Raw genomic sequence first — 27,098 nt, 5'->3', positions numbered from 1 at the left:
CTTGGGTGAAGATGGGAAGGCGTTTAATATGCTAATGGCATTAAAATAATTTTCAGAAATACATCCTGTGCGAATTCTGAAAATATTCCCATTGCCATGATTGGTGACGACAGATTAGCTACACCAATCCTTGCTGCCGATAAAATCCTCCAATCCAGAAAACTGTAAACGTTCTGAAATTCGTTTCTTCCAAGTGCCAGTATTAAACTTCAAGGCTAATAATTACACGGAAATGATAAATTGAAATGAGCGTAACATAACAGAACCGCCAATAATGATTCATGTGACAGATTGCAAATTGCAAGAAATTTGTTCTTCAGGAAATAGGGAGCAAGAGGATTGCGCACACTATAGATCCCGAATTGCGCACAAATCTCTGTTGATCTTTCTGAACACATATTTTTGCCCAACGTTGCCACAATGGTAGATTTAAAATCTGTGCGCAAAGAAGGTTTTCCTTCAGACTAGGATAGAAACAGAAATTAGAAATAAAATTCATATTATACTGAGGATTAACTAAATATAATTTGGTCAGTAGATACAAGAAGTCATATCATCTCCAAATTTAGAATCCAAATGTTAAAATTTTCTTGTCTCATAATCTGAATCCCTTTGGAGTTCTAGTACCTATTTTTAGGTACTAAAGTAGCGTCTTCATTATTCGATTAAAAAAGCTTTTTACTTAGAGGCACTGTAGAACACGTTACGTATGGTTTCACGCCTTTCTGCGTCGAGACATAGGAGGTGATGACATCATAACTTTAAAAAAAAATATTTTTGTTAGGCCTATTTTCATTATTTTTTGGCGGGCTTACTTTCACACCTAGAAGATTGAAATTTTGTATAAACATTCAGTCGACCGAGTACTACTTATTAGATTTTTGCGGATCTCTGTGTTAGCACAAGATGGATCCAGAAGGGCAAAAAGGTTTGTGGTTTAAAAAATTCCTTTCTTCGCGGTTTTCCCGCCTGAGATACATGATGGAGACATGTGAAGGGGCCGTTTGAAAGGCAGTTTTACTGTGAAAATAATTAAGGGCGAACTATGATTCTAGGATAAATAGGGATGTCTCAGGAAATGTTCTGCCTGAGATCAAGGTATTTGACAGTAATCTGCGGCATTGTGGGGATTATTGATATTTTTCCCGCCCTGACTGTTCAAGATAAAAGCTTGAAATTTTGTACAGGCATTTAGTACACCACTTAGTGTTTTCCAGTTGAGTTTTAGGTCTCTGCATTAACACAGTGGGGGTCCAGACTGGCTCAAAAATTTAAAAAAAAATAAATATTTTCAAAGAAAAATCCCGATTTCTCTCAAAATTTCCCGCCTCAGGGACATGATAAGGAGATATGAATAGTACCATTTGAAAGGTTGCTCTATTGTAAAAAGAAAACGAGGTATGAGCCATGATCCTATGATAAATAGGGATGATGCTGTAGCCGCTTGATTGAAAGTCTCTAATTTACCTTAAAAAGCCGGAATCTATAAGGGTTTAGCATTTCATACTGCTTCAATATAATGTTATGTTTCTTTAAATCTTCCTTTTTTTGTGTATTGGTATATCCTTTCGCAATTGATCTTAATTTCAATTTTGTTTCTGATTGTATCTTCAACAAAGAAGAGATCACCTGATAAATATTTGGACCAAGTGAATAGAATTATTAATTGTAATGTTTGTAAAATGTTTCCGCCCTATTTTCGTTCGAGGAGCTACTGAGGGTTCTGAAGCCCATATTCTAGGTGGGTACCTAAATAAAACAAAGCAAACATTTATGACATTCTTAATGTTAATAATAATAATAATAATAGTAATATAGTATACATACCTCCCACTACTAGCCAAGTTTTATGGAAAAATTGAAAATTGAAAAAGTAAATAATTTTCTCCATTGTCGTAAAGTTTTGCTTTGGTAAATTTATTGAGGTCTGTCGTTAACGTCTAGTCATATAATAGGATACTTATATAATCCTTGCCAAATTACACGATTTACTTATTAATAATATGGAATCTGTCAATATATATCTTAAATAACCTTCCTAAATCTACTTAGAATATATAATTAGAAACAGTATGATGTAGCTCCCTGCTAATTTTATTACATACACTACGACTATGCAGTAAATGCTATCATTGTTCGTACCTAATGTTACTCGCACAAGTTAGGACGATAATCTTAGCTTCTTCATTTATAAATAGTAACTTTTCTCCATCATAACTGAACTCAACTTCTCTTTCAATCACTTACTGAAGCAGCCTCTGTAATACTTCTCAGAAGAACTGGTGTGAGATTTTTTTTTTTCTTTTTCGAATGCAGTATATAGCTTCTCTGTCCTTATGTGTTAATTCCTCTGTATTTTCTAAATTAGCTCAATCCTAGTAATTTTATTCGGCCCTTGGTTCGGGTATTCCGCTGCTCTTTTCTTACAGATTTACATAACAGAAGAGAAAATATTTTCCATCTGACAACATTGCTTAATTTTTCTGTGCGCAATCCTGTACATAATGACAGCTTGTCAATGACTTATCTGATAAAACTGGAAAAGTGTGCGCAATCTCATTGCAGCCAGGAAATATACGTGTTGATATCCTTGAGCTTCCATGTCATACGTAAGCAGTGGAAAGATTACTGAAGTTCCTTCGTCAGTATGTGGGCCACGAGAGAGAAATTTCGTCATTGAGAAAACATGACTCATGAGGCATACTTTTGAGATAAAGTCACAGTATTTTGCACGAAGACATGAATGAAACTTATAAATTTTTAATCTAATGTTGGCGGGTGGGTGGGATGAACTCGACGGCAGCTAGTTTCTCGTAGTGAGTTTTGAGTTGGTGTAGACAGTAACATACAATATGGACTTCAGTAGCTTTAGAAATCCATGTGTACACAACAACGAATCTTGACACCTTCAAATTAGTCTACTTCAAGCGACGAGCTGCCTAATAATTACGCAGATACACAATAAACATGTATGTATTTACAAAATCTATCAAACTTAAGGCCCATTGCGCACCGGCTAAAAATATTTTAGAGAATTGAAGTTTCCCGTGGTAAAGTACTACGATATGATGCAACTTTTGTCCTATACCCAAACTCGAATTTAGAAAAATAAAAATAAAAGAAGTGAAATATAGCGTTAGAAAGTACGTTGCAGCACGCGTTATTCCGAACATGGGGAACCGTAGATCTGGTAGTCCCTAATACTTGTGGCTTTCCAGCAACGCATTGCGTATTTACTACTGTCAAGGCTTACCTTTTGTCTATTTTGGACCCACCTTTAATTTAAAACATATCTGAAAATGCTATGGAAGCATGTCTGGAAATTATGCTCTGTAGGAAACCCTCCGCGCACACTGTACACGTTGCTGAAATATGCATTTTGGATGGTGAATGTGTGACTTACTTTACGCACACATATACTGTAGCTCCACAGCTTTTGTTGAGTTGAGTTGATTTGGAGTTTAACGTCCCTTTCAGCAGCGGGGATATATGAGACGGGACGTACTGATTAACGTGGAACCCGAACCACATGAGCTTCCGCCGGGAATCGAACCCAGGTCTTGCATGGAAAAGGCGCGTACGCTAACCACTTTGCCACGAAGCAGAGTTTTTGTTTTCCCGCATGTTGAAATGTACTATTTCCACGCTTTGTGGACGGCCTAACGCCTGAAACTATTCACTTTTGCCTACATGTGTATATTAGTTTTTTTTTTTTTTTTTAATATATATACGAGAACGGCAAAACATGATATGTTACTTTTAGTCCATTTTCTGATTTTTCGTTCCAGTAATTGTTCATATTGAGATCTATATGCTAGCCAAAGGTAATACTTTCAGAGTTAAAAAAAATAAAAGAATAAATAAAATAAAATAAACATAGATATTACGAATAGACAGTTTTTGATAGTGAAATAGTTGATTTGTAAGATGACAAAACCTGATAAGTATACATATCAAGTTTCGTGTGACATTTTTAAATAAGATGAACGCAGATATGTTGGCATATCATACGTTGCTAACTTTGGATCTTTATTCTTTTTGTTAATATAGGGTTTAACTGGACATTTTAAGTTATTTGACCCTGTAGAATTATTAAATTTAAATTCTATCAAATATATTTCTTCAGCATATTGGAATAAAAATTTTAATTGAATATATTGTTGTAATTGTTGTAAACTAGTGCGGGTTGAATAGCGTCTCTCTGCAAGAACCCTTCTAGAAATAAGGGAATATTGACTTTTTGACGCGTCTAGGTGCAGTGTTGGTGCTAGTGATGATCGACATATGAGATATGTGAAATCCGTATTAAATTCGGTCCAGTGGTTAAGTAGTTCAGTAAAATCATATTCTCAAGCATTAATTCATTGACTACAACAATGAAACGGAAAGTATCATTGGTTATTATTTGAATCAAATCAGCTTGTTTTAATCTTTTTTAAAATTAAATTGATATAATAAGCACAATTATGTCCAATAATGACAGAAAGAAAGGTTACCAATAAAACAGAAGTGGGATAGGAGGTTCAATATGCAACGAAGATTCAACATGCGGATGCCTCTTTTCAGAAGGAAGATCCAGGTCCGAATTTGGACACATCTAGCAAGCCAGATGAAGCGCAATGTTCATATTGCCATAAGTGTTTTCTAAGCCAACGAGGTCTAGCCATACATACTAGTAGATGCCACCTCGAATCACTCAAGAAAAATCTATCTTCTTCCAATGCGAAAAGTGCCATTACCTATATTTCAAATATATTAACGCACGAAGCGATTGATGAAAATTCAACGGACTCAACAGCTAAAATAGGCGAACTGTTAATATTTTTAAAGTCCCATATTCCTACACTCCGACGAGTTCCCCGAGGCGCCAGACCAGCTATGGTTCACTCCTTAAGTGAAGTTCTACAAAAGGTCACGAATACTAATAGTATTGATGCTTGGCTAGATCTTTTAATCTTCCCTTATGTGGTTCTCTGTATTCCTCCATATGCCGAAAAAGTTACCAACTTCACCACATGGGTGAAGCAAAGACTACGAAACTGGTCGGATAATCATCGAGAATCTTTGTCAGCCGAATTCATTAAATTATACAAAGTTCGTGATTTGTCAAAATCCACGTCATTCCACAGCAAGAACATTGAAAATAAACTATCGGACGGTGATGTTAGAGGAGCAGTAAGACTATTAACATTCGAAGACTCGATAGCAACTCCAGATAATTCATTGTTAGAAGCACTCAGAGCAAAATATCCAACTCACTCACATTTATTATCCATCCCTGAACCACCAGAGGCATCAGCATCAGCAACTAAAGTATCATCAACTGAATTATTGAAAGCAATTAAACCTTTTCCTTCTGGATCCGCCGGTGGAATGGATAGCCTCAGAGCTTCAATTCTAAAAGATTTAGTTCTATCACACGATTATGAATCTAGAGATCAGCTTATCAATGTTATCAGTGAACTGTTACACCTCATTATATCGGGAAATGTACCTACAACATTGAGACCGATATTCTTCGGTGTGTCGTTACTTGCCCTTAAGAAAAAAAGCGGAGGCATTCGGCCAATAGCCGTGGGCAATATTTGGAGACGATTGTCGGCCAAAATAATCTGCTACAAGATGCGCGAATCACTAATCAACATACTATATCCACACCAACTAGGAGTCTGTGTCCCATTTGGGGCGGAAGCAGCAGTACATGCAGCCCGCACATATTATTCTACTTCGCACACCCAAGTGAAAGCATTTTTGAAAATCAATTTCAGAAATGCCTTCAATGAATTAAATCGAGATTCCATGTTGCTATCTGTTAAAAAGAATTTTCCATCATATTTTTCGTACATCTCTCAATGCTATTCTCAACCAATCAACCTATATATAGGAGATAACACTATTATATCACAGCGGGGTGTTCAACAAGGTGATCCGTTAGGTCCAGCACTGTTTGCTATGACTCTCCAACCAATTGTTAATAATATAAACGCAGAGCTGAATGTCTGGTATTTGGATGATGGAACAATAGCTGGAAATACAGACGTAATACTACAAACATTAGACAACATTCGTACACATGCATCATCAATTGGCTTATCGCGAAATTGCTCCAAATGCGAAGTAGGATTCCCCGGTGCTACAGAAGAACAAATTAAGAACCTCTATGATATCTTTAATAAATCAGCACCTGGTATTCAGCTCCTTACACCAAGTAATGCAGAGTTTTTAGGTTCAGCTATCTCAACAGAGGCACGGAGCAAAATATTACTAGACAAAACCTTCAAACTAGAATTTTTTTGTCACGACTTTCCAAGCTTTCAGCCCATTCTGCTTTTTATCTGTTAAGGGCTTCATTTGGAATGCGGAGATTATTTTATTTCCTCCGATGCTCTCCATCTTGCAAGGAAGATGCCCTATTGGAAAAGTATGGCGATACTCTTAAAACTGGTCTGGAATCCATCCTCAATTGTTCTCTTAATAACAACTCTTGGATACAAGCTTCTTTACCAGTCAAAAATGGAGGCCTTGGAATCCGTCGCGCCACAGATATGGCTATTCCGTCTTTTTTAGCGTCTCTACGGTGCAAGTCAGTTCACTTCTTCAATGGGATAACGACGAAATACCTATCCAGATGTGATGGACTGCATAGCTAAATGGACAAATTTAGTTGGGTTAGACCCTCCGACTCTCGAAAATCGTAATAATCAGTCGGCTTGGGACGAGCCCATCGTTAATTGCCATGCAGCTTCTTTATTGCTGACTACAAATAACATCGAAGATAAAGCCAGACTTTTAGCGGTCATGTCCCCAGAAAACGGAGCATGGCTTCAAGCTCTACCATCACCATCTCTGGGCCTACACCTATCCAATGAGAGCTTCCGAGTATCAGTTGCACTACGGTTGGGAGCAGATACATGTGAACCATACCACTGCCCTATTTGTAACACCTTTGTAGATAAAAAAGGATTACACGGTTTGTCGTGCAAAAGCAGCGCAGGCGACACCCACGTCATTCAAGTGTAAATGATATAATATTAAGAGCATTAATATCAGCAGGGGTCCCAGCAGTGAGGGAACCGATTGGATGCAGCCGATCTGACGGAGAAAGACTCGATGGTATGACATTAGTACCTTGGAAGAAAGGAAAGGCATTGATTTGGGACTTCACATGTTCAGACACCTATGCCCCCTCCAACCTACAATATGCCTCAGTACAAGCTGGACTCGTAGCTGCTCGAAGAGCGAAAGAAAAAAGGAATAAATATAGCAATCTACTCGATAACTATTGTTTTGTCGCAATAGCAGTTGAGTCTAGTGGTTCTTGGGAAGAAGGAAGCCTCAAATTTATAAAAGAAATCGGTCACCGTCTATCAATTAAATCAGGAGATAATCGAGCAAAAAGTTTCCTGATTCAACGCATAAGCATAGCCATTCAACGTGGGAACGTGTCGGCTATAATGGGAACGTTACCCACTAGTAAAGAGCCAGAAGAAGTCTTTCTTCTGTAATTGCGGAGAAGGGAGGTTAGGAGTAAAAACAGACATCATTGGTGCATCAATTTATGTAGCAACCGAGCAAGGAGTATGGAGAGACAGCTCACAGTCCATAAGTTTATATGAAAAATTACGGCATGAATGCTGTACCGTACGTCAAGACAGTGACATAACATGACAGATTGGAACCTTTGAAAGCAGAAGATTTAGTATTACCTGCCGAACATTATGGGAACAAAGTACCGAAGAATAGATATTTACTGTTTCATTTTAAATTTTCATTATAACAGTTTTTTAATAATCATTGTTATTTTACAAAAAAAGCATTATGTTTATTCTAATATGATCATTTTGCATTGTTGAAAATATTTCTTTTTATCATTGAATATTTATATTAAATTCCGATTTAATTAGAAATTTCGTTATTACGAGTGAAGTGAAAGTATTTTTAATACAATTGAAAACAATTTGTCTCCTGTACATACCAACTTTTGCCATTCTTATGAAGTGCAGCAGCTTTTCCTTACAGTAGCTCTTCATAATCGAGGCTTCTTAAGGCTACTTGGTTAGCATACTCGTCTTCGACGCGGGAGACATCTGTTCAATTCCCGGCATGACTCCATATGGTTCGGACCCCACATGAAGCTGTAGGTCTATCTGTCCCCGGTGTTGCAAGAGATACTAAACTCTAATCCAACCAAACCAAACATCTCTTAGTAATCACACTGCAGAGCTACAGATAACAATAAATAGTTGTGAATTACGGCACAAACAATTCAAAAGCAATCGTGAAGGATATGGTAGCCTTAATTATTCATTTATTATTGAATATAACTTAGTCATGTCAAGACCTGCTTATGCGAAGATAGAAATTCATGAAACTAAAATGTATCGTTGTGAAATGTGTAATTGCAAACAAGAGACTATTGAACTGGTATTCAGAAATTGTTATGCAATTGAAAAGATGGATGTTGAGCATTATGTCATACCTTTAGAAGAAAGCTTGATAGAAATACAGGTAAAGCAGTCGACTTCTGATGAATGTGTAATTCAAGAATTAATTGATTTTTTTTTTTCAATAAGTGAGAAAGATGAGAGTGGTGGATGTGACTGAGATGGAAATCCGAAATTAACTCCAGAAAACAATAACTCTGAAGACAGAGAAACTTTTAGCTTAAAGATATATCTTGAGCGTGAAAGCGGAAGTGATCAAAGTGTCTCAAATAAAAATCCTGAAACAGTTCATAGATAGTACAATAAGTCTCGAGCAAACGGTATCAGCAATAAGAAATCCAACCAGTTCAGCTGCAAATCAAGAAGGAAAGGAAATAAAATACGAGAAGAAATAAAAGAGCAGATTGGAATAAAAGTGAAAGTCTTCCTATAGTTGCATGCCATGAATCTCTTTCCAAAGAAAAACGAACTGAAATGTTTACATATAAAAAAAAAAAAAAAAAAAACAAGGAATATAAAAATATATTAAAAATATATCAAGTAGAATAATGGTATGTCAGAAGAAGGTTGAAAGGAAAAGTAGAGGAAAAATGGATATCCATCATAAAGCGAGAAGCTAATAGAAATTATTTACTAATAGTTGGAGTATGCAGGAAAATGTTTTCACATATACGTGGGATGTACAGAGACCAGGTTAATAACCTTACCTTCAAACAGAATCGTCCCCAATTAGCTTTATTAATCTTCATAATGGAGAGAAACATGAACAAAAGAATAAAAGCACTGAAGAAAGAAATTACATATAAAACAGTACTTATTACGAAATTACAAAGAAGTCTAAGAAGGAAAAAGCCATTTCGAATGACAGAAATAATCAAAATTATTTCATTTCATTTTCGTAGTTGTACTCAGTAGACACTCAACTGACAAAGGTAATTATTAGTAGAGATGGCAACAAAATACACGTTACAAAGTAGATGAGTTGCGAACAACAAGTTAGTGTAATCAATTTGAAATGTTCGTAGGATGATAACGAAGTCTTTAAAACAACAATGGATCTCAGGAGAGGATTGAAAGGTCAACCATCTCTGCCCGAAGATCCATCCCATTTATGTCAGTCTGCCCTTCCTATACATCTACTAAAGAAAAGGAATTTATTGAGCTTTTTATCACTCATTTATCAAGATTTTCTTGTATTTTTTTACCGAAATCTGAAGGCTTAACATATCGGAGCATCTGAGGATAATGATTACTTTTACTCAATAAAAACAACGAAAATTTCAATTCCACATTACCGTAGAACTAATTAACTTGTCCAGGTATAATATAAATTTTCTGGTATTTTACATTCATAAACTTGATTTTAAAAATTGCGATTTTTTTTTTTTTTTTTTGCTGCTATTATTGTTGACTAATTTAATGTCATTTTACAGCCTTACCATATCTTTTAATTTGGCAAATTTTAAGTACTAACAGACGAAAACAAACAAAATCTTTAAAACTAATATCTACATGTCTCTGTTTAATCATTTTTTTTTTTTTTCTGTTTTGTAAAACTAAAAATAAACAGAATTGCAATAATCTTCCACCTTCCGATTTCTGCCCTTTAGTTAAATTAATGCTAGGTGGGAAAGGTGATATCTCGGAAAAAAGGAAATACTGAATCTTTGATTGTAAATAAATATATATATATATCTGGTGCAGTAAAAAGTAATCCATTATTTTGGCATGACATTGAAGGCTTGACTTACCATAGTTAGAACGATCCGATTTACGTCACATGTGTGCCGTTTTGTTCGATAACGTGTTGCAATTTGGAAGGTAATATCATGATGCCTCTCTCATAGAAGCCCTTGTCCCTAGTGGCAAAAAATTGAGACAGTCGATTTTCAAAGCCTCTCTTGAAGCGACTTTTTCACCAGCAAACGTGTTCGCCACGGACAGAAACAGATGGTAATCACTCGTTGCCAGGTCCGGGCTATTAAGGTGGACGCATAAGAACCTCCCAGTCAAGCTCCCGGAGCTTCTGGCGAGTCACCATCGATGTGTGTGGCCTGGCATTGTCCTGGTGGAACACAATGCCTCTCCTATTGGCCAAAGCTGGCCTCTTCTGGGCGATTGCTTCCTTCAGACGGTCCAATTGTTGACAGTACAGTTCCGAGTTAAGGGTTTGACCGTAGGGGAGCAGCAAAGACACAGCAAAACTTACTGGCCGTCAATCCTGGCTTGGACACTGTTTGCGCCGGCTCACCGCGCTTCGACCACGACTGTTATCCCGTGACGTTGTCGTAGGTGATCCACTTTTCATCGCCAGTCACCAACTGCTTCGGAAATGGGTCGAGTTTGTTGCGATTCAGCAGCGATTTGCAGATGGAAATTCGGTCCATGAGAGTTTTTTTTTCCGTTAATTCGTGTGGCACCCATACATCAAGTTTCTTTTTGTATCCAGCTTTATGCAAATGGTTCCACACGGTTTTTTGTGCAATGTTTAGCTCTTGGGCAATCGACAGAGTGCTTACATGACGGTCAGACGCGCTTTATCGACATTTTCGACACTTGGCCTTCCAGTGCGTGGTGCATCTTTGACGTCAAAATTACCGGAACGGAATTGACGAAACCAAAATTGCGTGTGATTGGCTGTTACAGTATCAGGACCATAAACACTATTCACATTTGCAGCTACTTTTCCGTACAAAGCATTTTATCATTACTATGTACAAGTATAATTGAGGATATGAATAGAAATATGTAGCTGTACCAGCATTGTATTTATTTTAAAAGAATGGAAACTATAGAAAATAATAAATGGTCATTGAAACGTAGTATTAGTGCGTCGTTCTCATATTTTAGATAGTTCAGTAAATACATATTAACTTTCATTATTAAAATTATGAATCCAATTTCGTCATTAGGTTAGATTTTATGATATGACAAACATAGATTTGTACTAATTTTATGACACAAATAAGAATTCCTTTGCAAAAACTGCGATGTCTCCTATAATTCCAGAAACCTGTACCGTCGCAATCTTATGTCTTAGCTTTTCTTATATATTTATTTTTTATTTATTTTTCCTATAGGTATTCGAAAGTTATCAGAAGCAGAAAGTTGATGCGAATTTCAGTTTTCCTCTTATAATATTCTTCTTTTGCAGAAAACATTTAAATTTTAGATGCCCGTTTATTTATTTATGTGTTTATTTATTTATTTGATGAACTTCAAAAGAAACGAAAAAAAAGTGTGCATGACATTTTTTGTGTATGACTGTACAGTCACCAGCAAAAATGGATATTCATTTACAAATTTATTTTATCTTTAGTTTCTAAATATAGTTAACTTTTATAATAAATATTTGCCCAAACTTTAAAACAGAATAAGAAATATAATATAATTGCCTTCCGTTTCTGTTTGTAACTAAGAGTATGAATTTTCGGAATTTTGTTTCAATTAAAAAAATGAATAAATAAAAAATAGTAGATAAAGGCACAACACTATCCACTCATATTTGCTTTCTGATGATAATGCTCTCCAGTGCAATTTTAACACAATAAAAAGGGATTCCTTTTCTTCCCGAGTCGAGGAAACTTATCTCAGATCGGCCTACCTTGAAGTTTTTAAGTGATTACTGATTTTCCCTGGTGACTGAATACACTGTAATATATTGATTGAGTTTTAATTACCTTCTCTTCTTCAAGCTTTCCAGAAGACAATACGATTCGTGGAACACTTCATTAATAATTTCAAGGAGCTGTTAAAACACTATTTGGAAATGAGTACCGAGGTGGAATTTGTAGATGTTAGCGTTATTGTTGACGAACAACAACCATTCATTTTAATAAAAGATGACTTTGAAGCTGATTTGGTTAATAATGAGTATAATTTAAACATAACCGACACTGACAGGGATTCTGCGATCTCAACATTGAAAGTTAAGACTGAGAGTCCGACGCTGAAAATTAAGGCTGAAGATGAGTTTTTCAAGAAACAAATACTTAACTCCTTACATTTGTCAGTTGATAACTCGATACAGTCGAATTTGATTAAAAAGGAGTGTGTTGAAAATATCGCACATGTGATTAAAAGCGTAACAACTGATCGAAGCTCTGACCGTGATTTTGTGGTTCCAACATTGATAGTTAAGGCTGATGATGAGTTTTCTAACCGACAAACTTTTAATTCCTCGCATTTATCAGCAGATTCAAGCTTGAAGTCCTCATCATTATCTATAGAACTTAAAATCAATGAAATTTCCAGTGGATATGATAAATTTAAAGACAAAAGAAGTCAGTTACCTCTTTTCCAAGGTAATAAATCTATCTCTGTTACATGTGGCTCAAACTATAAACCATTGATAATATATGAGGACTCAGAACAAATGTGTTCAGATGAGGATACCCGTGATATTGTTACAACTTTGGGAGTTACAAGTGAAAAATCTACAGTGCAAACTCCATTACAAGAAACAAGGTAGGCTTATGTCATTTATTATTATTATTATTATTATTATAGTATTATTACAGTGGTCATTTAGATTGAAGTGGCAAGACTGCTATGACTCGATTGTCGTTTGACCGGAAGGCAAATGACGAACGTAGTATTTTCCTGGACAGTGTAGCAATCGTGTCGAGGAGTTCGTATTAGCGTGTTTCAGGTGGCACGAAGTTGAAATGCACATCAGATCCACAAAGGATTATGTGAGGTGTGTGGTGATAGTGTTCTGCCTTATCGGACGCTTGCGAAATCGGCTGCGGCATTCGGATTGGGACGCCAATCAGCAAGCAAAGGGGGTCGTGTTCTTACGGCTACGGATCAGCTCATGTGGTGTGAACATTGCACGAAAATGATCAGTGTGGGACATACAGTGCATTGCCTAATGAATTGAATATTTCTTCTGCATCAGTATACCACATGCTAACACACGATCTCAGTATGCGTAAGATCGCAACCAGGGAGGTACTGCTTGTCCTGACGAATTTGCAAAACTAGCACTGATGGGAATGTGCACGCTTACACCTTGAACGTTACGTGGAAGAAAGTGTAGTTTCTTTGCACCGTATTATTTCATTTGACGAAGTATGGAGGAGAGCCTACAAACCAGAATTGAGATGCCAGTTCAGTAAACATCGTCCCCATGACGAAGTCAAACAAAACTTAGCAAACTTATGGTTATGAGAATGTCCTATGACCATTAAGACGTTAACATCGCACATGAATTACAAACAGGAGTTACCGTGAATGCTGCGTCCTATGCGTACCTGAATCACTATTTATGGCCAAGATTGCGACGCAAACGACCGCATCTCCTGCAGTCTGTAGCAGTTCTGCTTCACGACAACGCCAGATGTCATACTGCTTATGCGGTACATACTCCCTTACAATGATGGAGTTGGGAGGTATTAGAGCATCCACCATGTACTTCAAATATGAGCTCATGCAATATTGATTTTTTCCCAAAGGTGAAAGAAACACTTCGGGAACAACGTTTCCGTGATGTTCTCAGCATTGTTCTTGCCTTAGGATGCTCTCTTGAAACCCTCTCACAAACGGTGGCTTTCAGCGGTATCTAACGTCTGCAAAATATCTGAAAACATATTCCCCAGGTAGCGCGGACTACATCGAGGGAATATAATCATGTTTACGTGAGTAATACGTTTCATTTTCGTTTCCTAGATACGTTACCACTTCAATCTAAACTACCCTTATGTTATTATTACTATATTTGCTTGGTACGTTATATCCATATTGATTGACACTAATCTCACTGCAGCAATAAGAATCAAAGCAGGCTTTTGAAATGTTCAGTCCTCCTGCACGTATTCTCCGTTTGTGTGGATTGTCAGAGAGTACATAATCAAAAGGGGCTAAACAAAGTAAATACGGTGGATGTTGTAACACTGTGAATCCCAATTCTTGAAAGGTTGTTGTCTGTGCAGAAATGTGTAGTCTTGCCTTACGGTGCAACAGAAGCACGTGTTTAGCCCATTTCTCTGATCGTCGTTCTTGAATTACTCGGTGCAGTTCGCAAAGGAGTTAACATTGTGTGCTACTGTTTACTCTGCCACACGGTGGCAGCCAGTCGTCGAGCAGAATGCTATTTGCATCACGAAACACAGAAGCCAGTTGTTTTACGCTTTACATTGATGGTCGTGGTTTCTTTGGCCGTGGACTACCCGCATGCTTCCATTGGGTTGAGTTTTTCTTTTTCTTCTTTCTTTCTTTTTTTGTGTGTGCCTGTCTGTATCTGTGTGTGGCGTCTCATAACCAAGAGAGGACTCATCCTGCGTCACTGTACGAGCAAAACTTTTTTTTCTGGATTTGTATCATGTAAGGCCAACAGATCTTTCCAACATTGCGCATGCACACGTTTCTGTTCGACGGTAAATTCATACGGACCCAACGCGCACACACTTTCTTCATGTTCAGATCCCATGTCACTATGCGATGGATTGTTGTCATTCCCAAATCTGTCACATCCTGTAAATCATCCACAGTCACATTCCTATCACTCATTAATTAAGACGTCTCACACTTTCTGAATTCACTGGGGTTCACGATTTAAAGAGCCTTCCGTAGCTAGTTCCTTTCTCCAGATTCACTGTTCCAGCTGTGAAACCAGCTACCCAGCAAAACGCAGTTGCACTATTTGTAGCTGCTACACCACACATTGCTCGAAAACGCTAACCTAACCCTGCAAATACACCTTATACCACGGAGTCCATCTTTGACCGTGACTTTCTCTTTACTTTCTCTTTCCGTGTTGTTTTTGTACACTTCATCCGCACACCACTTAACTTGTGCGAGGACACCAACATTGCTTCATACAAATGTGTGCCACGTGGCGTCATTTGTGAGTTGGAATTTGAAATATGGTCGATGGTCGGCATGTATTCCAAGGTCATCTCTGTTAGGCATATCGTTCCTTGGGACATAAATATTCTCATACGCGATACAGTTTCCACATTTACATTCCTTGTGATAAAAATGCTGTTGACCGATGTAATCGAAACAATGTTGCCAATCCATGAATCGGACTAATTGTTGGTAAATATTAAGATCGTGTTATCGAAAATTTTACGTACACGATAATTAAGGATACAGTAGAAAATAATGTATTTTGTGCATTCCCTGCTTGATGGTATGTATATTAAATTAAATGTGGTCCTGTGGTTCCAGGTTATTGCCCTTTGTGTTTCCTATTTTCAAACCTGATTTTCCCACTTACATTAGTTCACCTTTCTCCGAATACTCCAACCTGTTGATGGAGGGATCGGAAAAAGTAAGATAATATAAGTTAAAATATCGCACTTGAAAATAGAAAACACAACGAGCTAATAAGCTTGATCCACTGGATTAAATTTAATATATATATCGCCAAGAGATGGAATGCACACACAACACCATTTTGAACTGTAGATTTAATGATCGTGTACGTAAAATATATGATCTTAATTGCTATATCATGATCTTAATTTATTAACAACTATACTGGTTCATGGATTGGTAATATTGTTCCAATAAAGTGAAGAGAACGGACTATACACAGTTAAGCCACATAATAAGAATATTTCTTATTTTAAGTCAGGATTTTGATTGAATTTAATGTAAGGTTATAGCCTATTAACAAGTTAGTGCATGAATATTGCCGCAGTGTAAAGAAATATTGGAAAATCTGAAGATTTTAAGATAGCCCAAAATGTGGGTAAAACTTGATTCTTCGACTACAAGTAAAAGAACTTGACAAAGGCTCCAGTAATTAAATAGGCGCCGAAGTAATCATTATACAAAATAAGGAAAATACGCGAAGGTCTATTATTTGTATTTTTTAGTGTGTGTGTACACTTTCAGAATTTTACGTTCCAAATTATATTATCTTGTGACAGAAAACGCTGTAACAAAAATATCATCAAATCTCCGATTGTTCATATATCAAGAATATGTAGAACAATTGTGAAAAATAAAATATCGTCTAGTAACTATGATTTTAGTTGGCTCCATCCAGACTATCCCGCAGTTTGACTTGAAATAAATTCTGTACATAAATATCACATTATGATTAGTTTTTTTGTAAAACTCTGCGACGGAAATGGTCGTCATAAGGAAAGACAAATTAATCTCACTATCATTGGTTTCTTAAGTATATGAGAAAGGAAAAAGTTCAGTGTTCTCCACATAATAAATGAATACTATTAGAAATAATTAAACAAAAAAAATGCAGTTGGATTCGTCCTGACTGTTGCAGTAAGCATATTTTACAGAAGCTGGTTGAAGCCTTGAATCGCTTTGGAATGTGGGTAGAAGAAAAATAAATACCTCTCCAATTGGAGTTGGAATCATGGTTATTCGGTTGGTAGATAAACGACTTACCGAGCAAGCTACTAGACTTTAATAATAATAATAATAATAATAATAATAAAACTAGTTTGCTTTCCACTCATAACTTTTTTGTTCTCATTAACTTGAGATTGAGATTATGTTTCCTTTCTCAATTGGCTTCTAAAATTTGACTTTGTTTTCTTCATACTCTTTTGTTGTGTACTTGTTTTTTTTTTTTTCAATTTAAGAACAAAATACATACAAAATACACGTATACACATAACATACATAACTAGATTTGATTTTATATATATATATATATACAGGGGCAGATCCAAGAGAGGCTATAGGGGCTGTAGCCCCCTTGACGCTCAGATATACAATGGATAAAATGGGTTTCAATCCTGCTTTACAGTGGATAAAGCTGCAAGCTATTGTTTAGCCCCTTCCTTGATCATATCCTGGATCCGCCGCTATATATATATATATATATATATATATAATCAAGCAGAAGAAAAACTATCAGCCGCTTCAGATTGGCAAAACAACATAATTTTTAGCGCCATAAAAATTACTTTTTGTTAATTTTCTCGAAAAGTATGTATGAGAATTTTCCATCTCATTTTGTTCGGCTTGATCTGATCTATCATTTGATATATATATATCCTACCTTTGAGCGATATATATATATATATATAGAAAAACAAAAATTACAGCTTAAGTAATCATAGTTTTTTGCTATATGTCATTAACGATAACTGTGTACAATCGTGTTTGTAATGTCATAATGAAGAGCCATTAATGAGTGTATACTTAAGTATCAGTTTAGTCTTACAAGGTAGCATGTTTATTGGATTGCATCAATTTTGAGTTTGCAAAAAATTTGATTTTTCTCAAAAACTACGCATGAATTTTATACTGATATATATCATTTTGTTCAATATAATGAGATCGATCTCATCCTTGGACATTCTTTCCGTCAAATGCTAATAGTATTGGAGAATTTTTGTTTCACCAGGTGATTACTTTCTAATTGATTTTTCACAACATTATTGATTTTCATCTTAAGTCTTGGTTTATTACTTATGAATCCTCACTTATGTACTTAGTGTCTTTCGTGTGCGTTTGGTTTTTGACCTGATATATAAAAAATTTAACAGAATATTACGATATAACTAAAATCGACATTCCAAGAAATAAATATTATTATACTTCTTGATCAGTGGAATCTTTACACCTTCTATAAACTATTGAGACTTCTTACGTTCCAGTTTTCAGTAGTAATATGAGATGGCTAGCCTTTGCTTTGATGACACCTCTGTGGAGGAGAAATTTTCAACCAGGTGTCGGAACGTCTCTGAAAGAATGGTAATCTATTCCTGAAGAACTGTGACCAGGAAAGTAGAGTCCATTAAGACTATAAGACTAAATCTGTCCAAATGTACACACTACATATATGCACATCAAGCTGCAAATATTGCTAATTAATACATTGCATTAATTGTTAATACATACGATTTATTTTAAAATACAGGATATGAGCACTTAGTAAGCAACAATAGATTTTAAGTTTCTTAGCCCCTTCAACAACGCAGTCAAGACTGACTTCACAGCCTCCCGCAAGGCGTACAAGAATGAACGGAGATACGACCACTTCCTCATCGTTCTCAGCAGAAAAAACTTGAGAGCAACATAAAATTCGAAACGGAACGACGAAGTTGACTTACGCTCGACTTCATAAAGTTTCAGGAGAAGAGCGATTATCAAGGTACAGGTACAAACAGTCTTGAACAGAAACAAAGCAAAAAAATCACATGAAAAATTTAGTAGTCGCATTAAAAATCAACTTCTAAATGCTCACGCTAAGAAGAAAAAAAAAGTATTAATATACAAGGATGTGTCATCTTTCATAGTTCCAATGTTAAAATAGCTGTTGCCGGAAAAGCATAGATTGTAACAATGAATTGTGCACTGTGCAATACTAATATTTTGTATCAGCACGTTGACATTTGTTATGGAAGTAGATAAGGTGGGTTTGTACGTGGTTTCGTGAATTAATAGTTAAAACGTATCTCGTTTTTACATTTGAAGCAGTAATAGTCCATAAGAAGCAGAAGCTTTGTTATGTTTATTCATGCATAAACATAAATAATATAGGTATTGCGTGAATTCCGTGACGTACACAAGAATGATTTCGGGATTTTAACCCTCCCTTGAGTAAGATATTATGCAAAATAAACATTTACCGTATTAAGATATCTATACAAACACCTGAAATTACACGAACTTGAGAGTTTGAACCCCACTGTGACGAACTTCTGCGTATTCTACTGGATAAATTACCACTTTTCGTCAAGAATTTCAGCCTACCATTTTGAAAATTCACGCTACTTTACTGGCTGTGACCAGAGCATTTCGAGCCCTCACCGTTAGTGCCTAGTGTGTGCACTTTTAATGCACTGATCCCATTGAAAGAGCAATAAAATAATTAAACTCATTATGGTTGTTCGGACTCCATCTTAAACTATAGTTCTCACAGAACCTCAGTGCTAATGGCGCTAAAGTTTAAGAAACAAACAGTAGAGCATTTCGAATGTAGGTCGGTGGGATTATGAATGGAACCAGAATTCTCATGCAAAGATAGGTAAAGAAGTTTTAAGTCAGAACCCTAGGTCAGTCATTTTGTTTCTGCAGTATTACTATCTACAAATCACTACAAATCATTCTCTCCAGACCTTGCCCTGTAACAGGTAACGTTGTCAGGGCAGTACTTACATTTGTGGTCATAGAACTGATTTTCTACTGTAAGTATTATAGATCTGGTGAAAATATTCTGTCACGCTTCAGCATTTCGATTTCCGTCCAGTTACGAGAGGGCTCAATCCATTCCATAAATCTTAACACTGTAATGCACCACTTTGACATTTCATTGTTGTTTGCACATGGTGGTAGGATCGTTCTTCAACCAAACTCACCCATCGTACTGCCTCATGATTGTTCGCTAGACTTGGCGCAGACTAACTTTGTACTTTGAGACAGTGTTGCCACAGTCTTAGCTCTGGAGTGGGCTGAAAAATAGTACCAAATTGAAACAAAAAGGGCTGAATTCATTATTTTATACCAATAAAATACATGGTTTTATAACACGAAACGAAAAGAGGTATAGTTCTAGAACATTCTCCCCTCCCTCCAAGAATCAAAATCAGGAAAGTGCTCCTTTCAAAAATTACTTTTTAGATACATCCAAATAAGAGGATCCCAAACAACCGTGGAAGTAGATGAAACTTTTCTCGCATGTAGGGTGTACAACAGAGGCCGCAAATTAAAAGGGAAAACAGTTACCATCTTCGGTATGTGTTTAAGGAAACCAAACACGCCTCTATTTCAAAGTGATCAGTAAACGAAAACGGTATTATGGTCGTACATGAAAAAATATATAAAACGAGGAACAAGTCAATCATCCCCGAGTTCGTGTGTTAAAATACAATTCAATTCAAAAATTGAATGACGATTTGCACCGCATTTACTTATGGTCAATTGAAAATGGGTTAACCATACATCCACTTAAATCGAAGTGCATTTGTGTCTCCTCTAAACGACGTATACAAATGCACAGTTCGAATATACCAACAGTAGAGATAAATGGAACAATTATTCCATTTTCTGAAACCGTTACAAATCTTGGTGTAATAATAGATCAATTCCTTGAGTGGAAACCTCACATTAACGCGGTATGTAAGAAAGCGTTCTGGTCTTTGCATTCACTCACGAGACTAAAAAAAATACTACCCACTGAAACAAAGCTACTACTTGTAAAATCTCTAATATTCCCTCACCTTGAATATTGTCATGTAGCTCTGTCAGACTTAAATGAAGAATTAGCGTACCGTTTGCAACGTATCCAGAATGCCTGTATACGGTTTGCCTATAATCTCAAACGATCAAATCATTTAACTCCATATTACAGAAAGCTGGGCCTTTTAAAACTTGCCGATAGACGTGATTTGCATCGACTCACACTTCTCTTTAAGACTTTGCGCTTTCAACAACCTTCCTACTTATTTCAACGATTGCAACCACTAAATGCTTACCACGACCACAGTACAGGATCAGGTGTAAATAAACTGCTTTCTCTTCCCCCACATTCGTCAAAATTCTACTCGAATGCGTTCTTTGCATCCACTATCCGTGCGTGGAATGACCTTCCATCCAACACAAGACAATCTCAGTCAATCAACCTATTTAAGAAGTCGGTTGAGCAGATTCTCCATAAGTCTACTAAGCAGAGGCTTACTAATATCTGAAAAAAATGCTGGTTTTTATACTTCCTACCTTTTATTTCTTTTGTTCGCTAAATGTATGTGATTATATTATGTAGTTATTTGAAGTAATCTAAGTAATCTATGTGGGGTTACATGCACAGGACCGACACGGCGTAGGATCGACACGGCATAGGATCGACACGGCGTAGGATCGACACGGCATAGGATCGACACGGCGTAGGATCGACACGGCATAGGATCGACACGGCACAGAACCGAAACGGCACAGGATCGACACGGCATAGGATCGACAGCAGAACTTTCATACGATCGAAATAATAAAAAATACATTATTTTATAATTACGCAATATTAAGTAACAATTATTTTCTCAAGGATATATAGGAGAGAACCGTCATACGATCGAAACGGCATAGGAACGAAACGGCGTAGGATCGACACGGCATAGGACCGAAACGGCACAGGGCCGACACGGCATAGGACCGAAACGGCACAGGATCGACACGGCACAGGACCGAAACGGCATAGGATCGACACGGCACAGGATCGACATTCTGTAGGGTGGTCAACACTTTCTGAAAATATCAATATCGCATATCCCTCACCTTGAATTTGTGGATATAAAAAATTGTAAGGATAAATAATTCCAAATGGTCTATTTTTAAAAAAATTATATATATATATATATATATATATATACAAATTGTATAAAAATATTGTGCGTAATATATCCATGCCGTAATAAATACACCTTTAATTTTGTGATATTAAAAAAAATACGCTAAATAACTCCAATAGTTGATTCGAGGTTTTCAATACCGAATAAATAATATTATTTGTCTGATATTTTTATAATGCTGTAATTTTTTATGTATACTAAGTTGAAGTATGTACATGTAACTGCAATTTTAAAACTGTAGGCTTAGAATTTGCGTTTGGACTTTTTTTTTTTTTTTTTTTTTTTTTTTAAGCGAAGCAATGCACCTATGTTAAGTTGCCTCCTTTCAAATTTCGAATTGAAATCGGAAGCCAATCGTTTGTTTTTCGTTTGTTATTGACTTTTTTGAAGAAAAATAGTAAAAATCGTATCTTTCTTAAAACATAAAGAGATGTTTACAAAATATAAAGTTGGTATATGGCCAAATTTACCCTTGTTCCTCCACTTAAAATTTTGATTGAAAATCAAAATCAATTGTTTGATATGCGTATGCTACTAATTATTTTGAAAAAGAATAGTCTGTTTCGAAAAACATAAAGAGTCTTTTCAAGAGAAATGGGTGATGGAATTTCATATTGGCTCCACTTTAAAGTCTCGAATCAAAACCGAAGCCAAGCGTTTCTTATTGGTTGTTTTTAAGAGCAAATCGCTTGTTTCGAAAAAATAGAGAAAGAGATTTACAAAATAAATTTAGAATGTGATCAAATTCAATCTGATTCCTTTACTTACAAATTTCGATTCAAGACCAAAATCAATCGTTTGATATGGATTTGTTGTTGCTTGTTTGGAAGAAAAGTAATTTGATTCGAAAAACATAAGAATATAATTAAGAAATAATGTTGATGAAGGTGATTTGTTTCGGGGCGGTTTGCTTATTTTGAAGAAAAAATCGCTTGTTTCAAAACAACCAGTAAAATATATCTATTTCCAGGATACATTTGGTGGTCAACTTCATACTGTTTTTTCTGCTTTTAAATATCGATTCAATACTCAAGCTAATAACATGTTTTCCTTTCTTATTGATTGGTTTGAAGAGGAAATAGTTTGTTTTGAAAATTATTAAGAGTCATTTACAAAATAAGGTTGGGTGGGCCAACTTTTTGGTGGTATTTCAAATTTCGATTTAAAATCAAACTCAATCATTTATTTTTCGTTCGTTATTGATTGTTTTGAAGAAAAACTAAGAACCATTAAAGAAATTTTTATAGTAAAGGTGGTCACCTTCACAGGGTTCCTGCACTTCAAATTTCGTTCAAAGCATAAAACGGTTAAAATAATAAGAGAAACACAATCAGTACTCTACGCAAATGTTTAGGGGGTTCAGGGGCTTTAGGAACACAAGTTTATATAATATCAAGTGTTTATATATATAAACGTGCTAATATGATAAACGTGCTTAATTTTGCATAATACCTTGCTCAAGGGGGGTTTCAAAGTCCTTAATCCCTTTACTTCAGTACGCCACTAAACATCAATTATAAGTCATTCGTTATCCAAATTGTACTTCTTGTACTGATTCAATCCTTAATTTTAAAGTTCAAAATTATATGAGCACTTATTATGCTATTGGAAAAGAGCACATATTTTATGACAGTGCAAGGTAGTTTCTTGTTTTAACAATTGAAAGAAAGGAAAACACCAATAAAAGTAATAATAATACCTGACACGAATTCCGATAGTAAATCATATTTTATTATCTTATTTGAAACTTTGAGAAAATTGAAGCTCTACACCGAATACAAATTGGATAATAAGCAATGCTTTATAATTGCTTGATAAATTTCAAATTGAGAACAAAGAGAGTGATACTGTTTAAAAGAAAGATTGGATAAAAACAAGAATTTTAGGAATGATCTAAAAAATGGATCAAAGTATTATGATCTTGGCTAATATTAATTTTTGGATCAGTTACCATAAAATATTCGAACGGTCTCTAAATCGAGTTTTCTCCAGATATGTAGTTCTCCAGGTATAAGGAGTACAAGAAAAATTTCGATTAATTAAATATTTTGGATTTTTTTTTATAACGGGCCACAAAATTTTTGGACGGTCCCTAAATCGACTTTTCATATTTTTTACGCAATAAGCATATCACACTGAGTTAAGTGATATCTTGGGTTGGGTTACACTATATGTAGTTCTCCATATATAAGACATTGATTGAATGAAATATATTGGACTTTTTGGATCAGGGGCTACAAACGTTTGGATGGTCCCTAAATCAAGGTTTCGTATTACTTTCGGAATAAGCACATCATGCTGAGTTAAGTGATAGTTTTGGTTTGGCTGCACTATATGTAGTTCTTCAGATATAAGACGTACAGCGGGGGACACTTCTAAATGGTACACCTTAGCCGTAAATCTCCATATGGCTGTACCATTTAGAAGTGTCCCCCGCTGTACAATTTTTTTTTTTTTTTTTTTATTGAATGAAATATATTAGATTTTTTGGATCAAGGGCAACAGAATTTTTGAATGGCCCCTAAATCGAGCTTTCGTTTTATTCAGGCACTAAGCACATCATACTGAGTTCAGTCATAGTTTAGGTTTGGGTACACTATATGTTGTTCTCCAGATATAAAGCCTACAAGAAATTTATTGTCTGAAATATATTGGATCTTTTGATCCAATAATAGTCCTTCATCCTCCATTTATACATTAAGCAAGTAACAGTGTAACGTGTACATTACGTGATACACTTTGTATTTTATGGTGTGATGTTTAATAATAAATTATTAACAGAATACCCGTTCTTCGCACGGGGAGAATAGTTTCATTTTGAGCATAAAGGCAATGGAATCTGAGTATGGATTTAAACTGCATCGGGAGTGTTACTGTTCGTCTGAGTGACTCCAAATACTATTTCATCGACACTAATATCGGTATTTTTTATCATTATATATATATAATGTAACTTAATTAATGTAATGAACGTCTGGAGGTGATTCCTGGACTCGGAAGAAGAATTTAAATGAAACGAAGTCTTTAGCTTATCATAATTATAACTTCTATGCCAATGGTAACGGATGATCAATCAACAGCTTCCTGTTCAACTTAAGAGTGTGTAAAAATGAGAAAAAAATAACTTTGATCCAGAGTAGGTTTATAACGACTGTGCATAAGACAGTCAGGGGCAAAAGATCATGTACGATGAACTAGAGTATAAGGGATTCTTCACATAACAACAGTGATTCCCACAAATTATGTGAATATAATTTGAGCCAAAGTAAGCTAGATTAAAAGATTTCCTCCCCATAATGCGTAAATTCGTGGAAGATAATAACTACGAGTACAGAAGGAATGAAACTCGACGATACTCAAGGTTTTGCGCGTGTTGCACAAGGAAAGAAAGAAATACAATTTCAAATTATCGATTTATTCTGTTTCGGAGAAGGTAGGATAACTGAAATACTCAGAGGTACCTTGTACAGTATTTGTGCAATGCAGTATGTGTACACGAGACAGCTATGAAGAATAACAGTTCACAGTCTGATATTGTCGACCGTTGACCGCATTGCAAAGATGACATCGGCGAAACAAATTTTTCCGCGTGTGATCAAGCACATCTGAAATTTCGTAGATGATTGCCGCAGCTATATTACATCGAGCTACAAGTTCTTCGACTGTCGTGGCCGGAGTTTCATACGTATCCCCGAAATAAAAAATCAAGCAGCGTGAGGTAGAATGAACGAGGTTGTCATAACACAGGTTTTTCTCTCCCAATCTGGGAATGTTTCATTTAGGTAAGTCTGCATATTCCTGTCAAAATGTGCAGGTGTACTATCATACTGAAATCACATCTGCTGTCTTATGTTCAAGGGCACATGTTCTATCAATTTTGGGAGAAAATTACGTAAAAATAAAAGATACGTACTCCCACACAGGCAGACCGATAATAAATAAGATCCTACCACAAAATTATCCACCACACCACACCAAATTTCTGCTGCTGATCGTTTACTAGAGTTGCATGTGGGTTTTTACGCCATACACATGATAGTTTCAAGACGGTTTTGATCATTCGACGTACGCTGTCTTCAAGTTCAGCTGTCCATATGGGGCTATTTCCTCCGATTTCACGTACGAGAAACCGAAGGGACCCCTCTCTCGAAGTCGAATATGGAGGCGTGGAAAAATACAAGGAAAGTTACTCTCTTTTGAGGGCGACGGTCACGATATAAACGCCTCACTTCTGGGCTATTGCCCTTTGCTACTCCATAAATGAGTTGCATATCTGCCAGCTCGTGGACAGGGTAATCTTTCATCGCGCAGGCGTGTACAGGTTAACACAATCAATTTTACTTAAACACCAACGTCTACACTTTTACACGACCTTAAATACCTGGACACAACCCTCTACCGTTGAACACAACATTTCCCATCCTGTTATACAGCAATTACACGTGTAACAGTAGAGCATCTGACTATGTATCACTCACAAGTTGCGTAGATGCTTATTACAACTCAGCCATGCTAACTGAAGCCATTCCACAATAAAACTTCAAGACAGCCTTCTGTAAGCCACTCGCAATTGGCACACAAGGGACGATAGTTCCGTAGGTATTCCTCCGTGTAGGTATTACATACAGCTCTAAGGTATGTACATTAGAATGTCGAAAAAAGACTATCCTTTTTTTAAAATGTACTTTCAACGAGCTTCCTTTGAGAAAATTTCTCCGGCAATGATAAAATCAAAATGTAAGTGGTCTACACTAGGATAGTATTTTGGTGTATTCACAATAGCAATGAAGTTTTTCATAGCTCAGGGAAAAGTTGAGGTTTGCCAACTCGAGGAAAGGGGAAAACGCCATCAAAAGTATTCCTGGGAGAAGATTCATCTAACGGATAAATCAAGTATACTATTCCAGCGCACTTCTTGGTATCGTTATGCAACGTGTACAACATCCCTTGTTTCTCCACCTTTGTTGCTTCTGTGCACAGAAGTACCATATTCCACGGAATTACATATTACGAGGAAGAAACCGTTTAATGCAGCTTACTTTTGCCCCATATCTATTCACACAATATTTGGAATCCCTGGGTCATGTGGAGAATTCCTTGTACACTCGTTCATCACATATGATCTTTGCATTTTTCGATGTTATATTTATTTACATGCCGCCTGACTGTCCTATGCACAGTCGTTTTAAACCTAATCTGGATCAAAGTTATTTTTCCTTTTTCACACACTCTTGGACAGGAAGCCGTTCATTTATCATCCGTTACCATTAGCCTAGAAGATATAAGTGTGATACGTTAAAGACTTCGTTCCATTTAAAATCTTCTTCCGAGACGTCATTATGTACTGAGACAAAATAGATGAATCACACATGTGTATCTC

General features: G+C 36.1%; 1 protein-coding gene across 1 annotated transcript in view; it reads left to right on the top strand.

Moving 5' to 3' along the window:
* The window catches only part of LOC145668053 (uncharacterized), a 73,107-nt gene that overhangs the window by 7,997 nt on the left and 38,012 nt on the right, over positions 1 to 27,098 (top strand). The window contains exon 2 of the mRNA XM_081735538.1: positions 12,140 to 12,911. Within this exon, the coding sequence (XP_081591664.1) occupies positions 12,214 to 12,911 (698 nt within the window). The 5' untranslated portion in view covers positions 12,140 to 12,213. The remainder of the gene's footprint in view (positions 1 to 12,139; positions 12,912 to 27,098) is intronic.

This window comes from Thermobia domestica, chromosome 13 (assembly GCF_964235325.1).
Source record: "Thermobia domestica chromosome 13, izTheDome1.hap1.1, whole genome shotgun sequence".
Lineage (NCBI taxonomy): Eukaryota > Metazoa > Arthropoda > Insecta > Zygentoma > Lepismatidae > Thermobia > Thermobia domestica.
The sequence above is the reverse complement of the archived record's forward strand: the minus strand, read 5'-3'. Positions and strand labels throughout refer to the sequence as shown.